The following is a 9,970-nucleotide window of genomic DNA, read 5'->3' as shown; positions in this document are numbered from 1 at the left end:
GAGAGGAGAGGAGAGGAGAGGAGAGGAGAGGAGAGGAGAGGAGGAGAACTGCTACTGTGCAGAAGCCATCTTGTATACAGCTTCCCTTTCTCGCTCAGTGTGTGTGTGTGATGAATGTTCGCTAAGCAGATGTGGGTTAGGACTGTGTTACTGGGTTGTAAACAGAATTCCTGATTCCCCTCAAGTGTCCCTCCTATTAGAAGACACTTAACTTGACCAGTGATTCCTGTGTGAAAATTGTTACCCTTTCCATGACCATCTTGGGCAATGGGAGAGTTCTGTGTGAAAAGACTAGTACTGTAACTTAGTTCTAAGGCTTTCTCAGAGGGTGGAGCAGTCATGACCTGAGCCTATGACCTGAGCAAGTCATGTCTCTGTGTTTGTGTCCACCGGGGTGAGAATTTCCTCAGGGAAGAAGTGTCCTGCTTGGTCAAAATTCTTTGGGTTTTTGGAAGATAAAAGTGTGTTAAAACTGTGGGAACTTCAACCCTGGCATCTTTGTGTAAGTATGTGAAAAATATATTACACACTCAGGTGCACACACACTTCCACACATGCACACATATGTATACACACACACTTCTTGGTGAAGTGCATGCACACATATGTACACATGTGTACACATACACACACACACACACACCTTGGCGAGACTCCTGCAGTCCTCTGTAAGTGCATTAGGAAGCGTGGCAGGAAAGAGCAGATGTTTGAAGGAGAAGTACCACCACCATCACTGCTTTCGGGTCGATGACACATCATCCTGTAACTAAACATTAGAAAGCCATTTCATTTTGAAGCTGACTCACTGAACAAATAATTTGAAATGCAGCTTGATGTTGGAGATTTTTAATTTAAAATGACTGTCACTGGCTCACTAGACTGGTAAATTATATAAACGAAAAAGCTTTGTTTATTGTCAACTACTCATTCAGTCAGAATAAATATAAAATCTAAAACTCCTAGCCAGTATTGTTGGGAGGCTAAGCAAGTGTGCCCTCGGCTGGGTGTGTACCCCCAGTTCAGTGTGTGCACCCCAGTTCTGTGTGTGCACCTCCAGCCCAGTGTGTGTACCCCAGCTCAGTGTGTGCACCTCTAGCTCTGTGTGTGCACCCCAGCTCAGTATGTGCACCCTCAGCTCAGTGTGTGCACCCCAGCCCAGTGTGTGCACCCCAGCCCAGTGTGTGCACCCCCAGCCCAGTGTGTGCACCCCCAGCCCAGTGTGTGCGCAGATGGACCAGAAGCAGAAGATGAACTTCTCCAGATGATGGATGCACCTGACCAGGACCGCTTAGCTTTGCACATGGCTTGCCATTTATTTAAACCCAGGTCTTGTGTCAGGACCCTAAAGATGGACTCTCTAGATCACTTTATTTGTTCTTCTTCCCAGTGTAGCCACATTGAATAAATCACCTTTCTTTGCTTTTCACTATTAATTATCTCTTTGATTGGCATATGGGGGAGGGGTGGGCGAACCTATTGGAAGTGTTTGGGCCCAGACTCTGACCCTAAATTAAACCTCAGTTATGGGAGGAGCTGAGTGAGTCTGGTAGTGAGTTAGCTGATGGCCAGCAAGCATATGGGAACCTGAATCCTCCTGTGGAGATCTGACCTCTGCTAACAGCGAGATGATCAGAAATGGATCTTCCCTATACTCGGCCTCCAGACCAGAGCACTTCCTGGCACACCTCTGAGAGGCTGCCCTAGGCATGCATAGCCAACTAGACATCCAGAGGGCATTGAGCCCACATCTGGACATCTGTAAGCTGTTAGTTGGTGACAAGCTGCCAGGTGACCACAGTTCCTCATGGGTCATTGGTCTGTTTCTGTGAACTGCTGCTACTCAGACTGAGGGATTTCTCGACTTGTCACAGATGGGTACCGTAGAAGCTTGTGTTCTACAGACGGCAATGTAGACATTTCCCACTTTGAGTCCACTGTAACAGGCTATGTCCCTCCGCCAGCAAGAGATCTGCTCTGGCTTCTCCCATTCAGTCTGTGATGAGTCCATCTGATGTCCACCAATGTCCTTTGAAGACTCCTCACCCAGGCTCACTGACTGGACATTGGCTCTTGGTTCTCAGCCACCATGCTGGGAATGTCCAAGTCACGTGGATGGGGGGGGAATGGTAGATGCCCCAGCAAACAGAATTAACCAAGGGTTTTAAAAATTGCCCCAGGTATAAAGGCTTGTGAGTGTGGTTCCTTCCTATACCTTCAACTCTCTTAGATACCCCATCCCCTGTCTTCCCAGCTGTGACCTCAGTCACTGGGGGCCAAAGGCAAGACCAAATTGCTGGCCCACAGAGCCTGTGGACTTGGGAAATGGTTGTTTTGTGGAACCACATTTGAAGTAGTTACATGTTTCCCTAAAATACCGCAGCACTGACATCATTATAACGAAATTCTGAAAAACACATGGACAGAAGCAGAAATTGTAGATTATCCGTCCCATGCCATCTCATGAGTCAAAGCAGTCACTACCCTGTCAAGGGAATGGACTGGAGCAGGTGTCAGGGCAGATGGCAGAGAGAGAGACAGAGAGAGAGAGAGAGAGAGAGAGAGAGAGAGAGAGAGAGAGAGACAGAGGCACAGAGACACACACACAGAGAGACAGACAGACAGACAGACAGACAGACAGACAGACAGACAGAGGTAGAGGATCCAGGATCCTCCCTTGGGGAGGATGTGACCCTGTTTGGGAGGAGTTGGTTTGTGGACCCAGGCCTTTGCCTCATGGATTTTTCTTCTGCTCTCATTGTTGACATAGCCCCTGACAGAGGCAGCTTAAGGGAGGAGGGATTAATTTTAGGAACTTTTTTATTTTGAGATTTGTTGTTGTTTGTTTTGCTTTTGGTATAGCAATTGGCACTTTTGTAATGTGTCTTGATCATATCCACCCCCGTTCCTCCTCCCTCTCCTGTATCCCCCGCCCCTCAGTACACCCCCTCTCACTTCACATCCTCCTCTTCTGTGTAATACACTGATTCCGATCAGTGATGCGTGCCAGCAGGTGTGGGGTTGTCTACCAGAGCATGGCCATACTGGACAGAACAGGGGATCCTCCTTCCCAGCAGGTCTCATTTGCTGCTAGTGCCTCAGCCCAGGGGAGGAGCCTTGTGAGTCTCTCCCCAGCTCATGCTGGAAGTTGACCGAGCTCGGTCTTGTGCCGATAACCATGGCTGCAGTGGGTTCATAAGTGCATAGTCCCTGGCACATCTGGAAGACGACGTTTCACAGGGTTCCATCCACTTCTGACCGGTCCCACCCGCCTCATCTGCTATCTTCTCTGAGTTTGGGGGCTTTGATATAGATATCCGAACTCAACAGTCACTCCTTGGATTCATTAATACTCATGAATCTGTATTAATGGCTGCCCACTGCAGAGAGAAGCCTCTCTGGCCAAGACTGGGAGCAGCGCTCCATGAATATAAACATAAAGGTTTAGAAGGCATTAGACTCCATGGCCTTTTAGTAAAACAGTGAGAGTGGGTTTCCCCTTCGAGGGCCTGTGACCTCTCCAGCCATAGGCCTGGGACCATGATCACAGTCCTGGCATGAATTTCCTCAAGTGAAGTTGGCTTCCCATCCAATCACAAAGTGATTGGTTAGCTTGGCCCCTGCTCTATCTGACTTTACATTTGACTCCTTAGAGCCCATGTATAAGTGGGATCTCCTAATGTCGTCTTTTCTTTATTGAATATGGCATCTTTCTCTGTAGTTCAGGCTGGCCTTGAATTCACTGTGTGGATCAGAGTGGCCTTGAACTCATGAGCCTCCAAATTCAGCCTCCCCAGATCTGGGATTCTGTGTGTGTGTGTGTGTGTGTGTGTGTGTGTGCGCGCGCACGCGCGTCACCATATCCAGCCTCCTGCCTGCTTCATTTTATTTAGAATGACAACCAGAGACCATCATCCCCAGTGATGGCTTCTGTCCTGTCCTTTGCTGACTGGCATTCCGTTGCATGCCAAGGCCCACGGTTCTGAGCTCCCGTTCTCTGAAGGGCACTCAGGCAGTTGCCGCTCAGGACCACAGACACCTCGTGAGGAATGGTGGCCATCCTCGGTCTTTTCTGTGTTTCCGTCCGGGAAGCCCGTGTCTCCCAGTCCCTTTGCAAGTGTCTGTGAGCACCATGATGCTCTCTTTTATTTGTGTGTTATCAGAGACAGACAAGCTCCTGGGAGGCCAGGTGCTACAGCCCTGTTTCTGTCAGCCTGGTGTCTGAGACACAGACATCTCCAACAGAGGCAATGTGCTTGTCTTATCCTACAGAATCGACACTAACAAGATATTTAAAAATATGTGCTTTTTGAGATTTCTTCAGAGAGATGCCTTCAGAGGCCAGAAAGAGGGGATTGAATCTCCTGAAGCTGGAGTTAAAGATGGTTGTGAGCTGCTCATTGTAGGTGCTGAGAAGTGAACTTGCCTCCTCTGCCAGAGTGGTGTGTGCTCTCAACGACTGAACCATCTCTCCAGCAGCCAAATGTGATCATTGTTAACCAAACCTATTTGGAAAATAAAGTTTTATTGCTACACAGCCATGCCTGTCCACCTTGGCATCCTTACAGCTGCCTGCCACATCACTGCAGCTCAGCTGTGGTTGCCATAGAGACTGAGAGGCTGTGTAGAGTCCAGTATTTGCTACTCTCTGGCCTGTCACTGTTTGTCTTGTTTGTCCTTAATATTACTTTTTGTGGCACTGGGGTGAAGTTTCTCCCACTGAGCTGTGTCCCACCCCCAGATTATTAAGCTTAATAAAAACTGGCTTACTTGGATGATTCTGGTTTTATCAAGGCGATTTTTCTCTAAAATTTCATGAAATAATCATTGTTATAACTGATGATAATTTATAACCAGATTTGAAGAAAGAAAGTGCCTAGAGTGGACTGGGTGATTAGTGTCCAATTTTTTAAAAATTAAAGGCCATTAAAATTCATTGTGCATTAATTTATTTATGCCGGGAAGAAGCTAACGAGGCAGAGATAGAAAAAAGTGACGGCACCACATGCCGGTGGTCCTGTGCGCAGTGTGCTCTGGTGACAGCATTTAACCTGGCATTACCTTGGTTGGTTGTCTTTAGAATAATTGAGAATTTTAATTAATTTTCACATTAAAATATCACTTAGGCTGAGCTGATCATTGTGAAGATGTCTCATATTTGTGTTTAATTGCTGGAGTTGAGTGTATCCACTTAGACTTTCTCCAGCAGAGATTAAGCAGTTAGACATGGGGGTTTCATTCCACCCTATTAGGGTAGCGTTGTTTAAATTCATATCACCATACACGTGCTAATCCCCCCCTTTCCCTCTCCTTACAGGCTTGTGGAAGAAAGCAAACTGGTCCCACTCATTTTTGAAGTAATTCTGGTAAGTTTGCAAGTATGTCTTTTGGAATTCAAGTTTTAAAGTTTTGGGGTGAATTGCATGGTTGCTTCTCTAGCCCCCCTCCCTCCCTCCTTCCCTCCCTTCCTGCTGCACTTGTGTGCAGATCTTCTCTTCAGCATGAACGTCAGGAGGTTTCAGATCAGCCATCACACAGTTGTCTTCCTCAGAACTCAGAACAGCTTAGCTTCCTTCACCCAGCCAAGGTCGTGTGTCTTAAATGAACACTACCGTCAAACCAAATCTTCGCTCTGTGGCTCCTGTGTGAGGAGAATGAAATGGAGCCCAGCACTGGCTTCCTTTCCCTTGAAAATCTCCTCCTCGGCCTCTAGTGATCTGAGATTTGAGTTGCAGCTCAGAGTACAGGAGTGTCGCCAGCCAAGACAAAGTTCCCCTTTTACCAGCACCCTAACCCGCATAGCTCAGTGACAGCCTGACGAGACTCAAGACTCAAGACTCAGAGAGGGAGGGAGCTTCCCTCGTTCATCTCAAATATGCCTGCAAACTGTGTGCCTATATAGAAAAAGCAAAGGCCAGTCAAATGTGCCTCAGACCAAGCTCCCTGTCTTGGATGCTAAAGCAGACACCACACGCTGTCCACGTCTTCCTGTTCTGAAGGCTGAGGCTTGTGGAGGGTCTTGCTGTGACCACAGGACAGAAGGCGGGAAGACAGGGAGCAGGCTTTGTGGAGCCACCCAGGGGGAGGGAGAGATGGGGATGCTCCACCTCCTAGCACCCAGGGGCCCAGATATCAAGACACACATGCTGAATGTGGTGTACAAGGTTAGAGGGATTGTTCGGAGTGCGGGAAGGGCGTCTAGAGGTGGCATCAGGAGGAAGAGCTGCTGAGCGGGACTTGTCTGGGTTGCCACAGCCCCGCGCATGCCTCTTGCAATGGCTGCCGTTGATTGACAGCCTGCTTGGACCGAGTCAGTGAGTCCACCTCTGAGTGTGTCTGTGAGGTGTGCAGGCACAGGTAAGTCACGGGGGCTGTGGCATAGCACACAGCACAAGCCATCTATGGATTCAGAACTTGGGAAGACCACTGGGAGGTGTGAGGGGGTGCATTGGTAGTGTGTGTGTCATCCTGGCCTCCAAGTCTGTGTCCTGCCAACCCTGGTGGAGTTCCCGCTACGGTGGACAAAACCCTGAAACTCTGAAAAGAGAGATGCCCCTCCTTTGAGTCAGTTTCCTCGGTCACTGGGTCACCAGGTTGGCATCTCTCCACACTCAAGCGTACAGGCGTGTCCCTTGTTACTTGTTGCACACTTGAACTCGTCTTGCTTTGGAGGACAGTGGATGCAGAGAACTGCTGAGTTGGGCTGTAAAAGTTGGTCACAGTGTGGGAAGCAAAGCGTTCCAGAGTCACGTTTGGTGTGTGAAGAATGCAGTGACACAGAGGCCCCAGAACTAGGCAGGCCTTCCTGGTAGATGCTGTGATGACTGTGGGTCTGCCTGCTGTGGGTGGCTCAGTTCCCTGGGTGACTGGCAAAAAGTTCTCATTCTCCATGAAACCGTGTGCCGCGTGGGAGATCCCCACTTGTTTAACATTTGGAAATGTCAGCATCCCACCTCTAGAGTCTGCCGTGGGAGACTGGGAGGTCGGCACGGTCGGCTTCCCCAGCAAGTGTGGTGGAGGGGTCCGTGCTGCGGACAGCGGGGCTGGGGGTGGGGGTGGGGGTGGCAGGAGCATCACCTCAGCTCCTCTCTCACGTGCAAGTGTGTGTGAGAGTCTTGTGCTACCATCTGTGCGAGGATGCATTCCGGATCAAAACCAGGGGCCATGGAAGCAAAATGCCCATTCCCTTACACATAAGAGAGAGTAGGAGAATTCTTTGAGAATTTCACGCCTCTATGCAGCATACTGTGATCTTGTTCACCCCTAACTGCATCTATCCTCACCTCCCAACCCCCACACTCTCCCAGCTTCATGTTTTTGTTTTTGTTTTACTCAAGAATCCTCTGGGTCTAGTTCATACTGGCCATACGCTCAAGGGTTTGGGACCATTGACCGGGGGGCATGGCCAACCGACAAGGTACCTCCTTCCTCTTCCAGCAGCCATCTGCTGCAGCTAGCTCCTTCCTGCCCATGCTGCAGCGCTGACTGGCTTGCTCTTGCACATGTCTTGTGCAGGCGAGCACAACTGTAGTGAATTAGTGAGCACAGTGGCTTTGTCGAGTTCTGAAAACACTTTCACCCAGTTCCCCACCTCTGGCTTTTTCAATCCGTAAGCCCCTCCTCCATGATGGTCTCTGAGGCTTGGGGGCAGGGGACAGGCACCACAGACGTGTCCCTTTGCGGCTTGAAGGGGCCACAGATACTCTCTGCCCTTTGACAGTTCTGAGTTTCTGCTTTAACCACCATCCACTGTGCAAAGGGACTTCTCCGACAAGGTCAGAGAGAGGCAGTTCACCACGTGTTCCGTTAGAGTGATGGTTCCCGTCACCCTGTCTGTTCATGGCCATCTCCACGTCTGAAATCCCAGCAGGAAGCTCTTTCTGGCAGGTGATGTGCTGCATCTTCATGATCAGCAGCGGTGAGCACTTAGTGAATGTCACACCACCATTTAAGCCATGCTGTCCCACCCTCTCAGCCACAGGGACTGAGGGTGGAGCCTGCTTTTCACACCAGGAACCGAGTCCTGCACCCTGCACCACTGCTAGTGTGATGCTCTGTATCCAAGAGGACATCCTGTGTTATGTTCCTTGCTGGGTATTATTTGTTACTTTCATATTTACTTGTTGTGTGTGTGTATGGGGGAGGGCACCTACATTCCAAACACGTGTGTGGAGGTCAAATGACAACTTTCTATCATGTTGGTTCTGGGGACCAAACTCAGGTCACCAGGCTTGGCCACAAGTACCTTCCCCCACTGAGCCATCTTGCTGGCCCATGGTGTTACCTAGAGAGGATCTGCAGCTGCTAAGTAAAGAAAACACGAGTGAAATCAGCTGCTTTTACAAGGTCAGACTTTGATGTCCTTGAAGGATGTTAGTCAATTCCTACTCTGCTTCTGTCTGTCTTTAGTCAAATAACCTATGTCCTCCTCATTAGTACACGTAGTAACCAGTGCCGTGTCTGTAGCAATCTTTGTGGACACACCCCTTCCCCTTGGAAGTCCCCTCACCAGCTATCCCTGTTCTGTGAAGCATACTTCTGTATCCTGATGTCTCTGAACTGAAGCAAACTTTCCAAACCTGTGGAACCCCTTCACAGTTGCTGTCAGCCTAGTGACCTGGGTGTCACAGCCATAAGCAATTTATCTCACGTTTATTCCCTTTGCATAAATGTATTACAGACGTCTCTGTCTACAAAAGTCTGAAAAGAAGTGAAAAATAAGAATTCTGAGTTGAATTGTGATATTTTTCTCTCTGAGTGTCTGATAAAATACCTGTGCACTTTACAACTGGCCTGTTCCTGAAGTTAAGGACAGCACATACCTCAGAGAGGGTTAACATCTGAGTCTGAGGGCCTTTGTGTGGCATGTGACATGTGTGTGGCATGTGACATGTGTATGGAATATGGTATGTGTGGCATGTGCATGGCATGTGGCATGTGTGTGGCATGTAGCATGTGCATGGCATGTTTGTGGCATGTGTGGCATTTGGAGTGTGTGGCATGTGGCATATGGCATGTGTGGCATGTGCATGACATGTGGCATGTGTGTGGCATGTGCATGGCATGTACGTAGCATATGACATGTATGTGGCATATGTGTGTGGCAACCTCTGTCAGTGACTCTGAATGAGGCCCAGTAGGAAGATGCTAAGGGACCCTGTTCAAGTGTGGTTACCTGTCACCAAGACAGCAGCACACGCTTGATTCGCAGCATGGCAGCCTACAGTGACCTCTGGGTGACCCTTCTCTTCACTCTACCCAAAGCTGTTTGTGGTTAAAGCCTGTGTATGGGCTTGTAGCGTTTTTCTTCCTTCCCAGTGTTCCTTGTGCCCACAGTGCATGTTTTCCTTGGTAAACACTTCCCCTGAAAAGGGTTTTCTGGTGCAAGGTTATCTCAGCAATCGGGAGACAAGGAGTACCAAAAAGTCACACCGTGCAACAAACCTCACACAGGAAATGTATTGGAGAGAAACACAGAATGGTGGCTGCCTTGAGCAGGAACAGAGACAGCAGGGGCTGGGAGAAAGGGGGAGAGCTTTGATAGGGTCTTAGGAGCATGGCCAGTGAGCTAGTGGAATAGTACTGCTTCACCATTGACCCCAGACATGGAGTGGGGATTTCCAAGTCCTTGTTCTGGGACAAGCCAGAGGCAGGGTGATTTTTCCACCCACCTGTAACCCCTCCATCCCCCTCTTCTGGTGGGCAAGAGTTGTTGGCTTCTTCTCTACGGCAGGCATCCAGGACCAAGATGGAGGGAGCAGTCTGAGAGCTGGCACGCATGCTTTGCTGTCCTCTCTCTGGGTGCCATGTGACCAACTGCATCCTAGTCCCCTTTCTTAGAACTATGAGCTGCCCCTCCTTGAGGTTCCTGTGTCCCAGGATTTCACTGTACCACAGAAAAAAAGCCAAACCGATGGTGAGAGAGAAGCTTCCCACCCCAGGGTGTGCTCTCCTGTGTGTGTGTGTGTGTGTG

The 9,970-nt window shown here is 49.3% G+C and overlaps 1 protein-coding gene across 3 annotated transcripts in view; it reads left to right on the top strand.

The window, feature by feature from the left end:
• Ulk4 (unc-51 like kinase 4) overlaps nt 1-9,970 on the top strand; it is a 283,269-nt gene that overhangs the window by 116,283 nt on the left and 157,016 nt on the right. For all 3 annotated transcript variants that reach the window (XM_021173385.2, XM_021173384.2, XM_021173383.2), the window contains exon 31: nt 5,315-5,363. In XM_021173385.2, the coding sequence (XP_021029044.1) occupies nt 5,315-5,363 (49 nt within the window). The remainder of the gene's footprint in view (nt 1-5,314; nt 5,364-9,970) is intronic.

Source organism: Mus caroli, chromosome 9 (genome assembly GCF_900094665.2).
Source record: "Mus caroli chromosome 9, CAROLI_EIJ_v1.1, whole genome shotgun sequence".
NCBI classification, from domain to species: domain Eukaryota; kingdom Metazoa; phylum Chordata; class Mammalia; order Rodentia; family Muridae; genus Mus; species Mus caroli.
The sequence above is the reverse complement of the archived record's forward strand: the minus strand, read 5'-3'. Positions and strand labels throughout refer to the sequence as shown.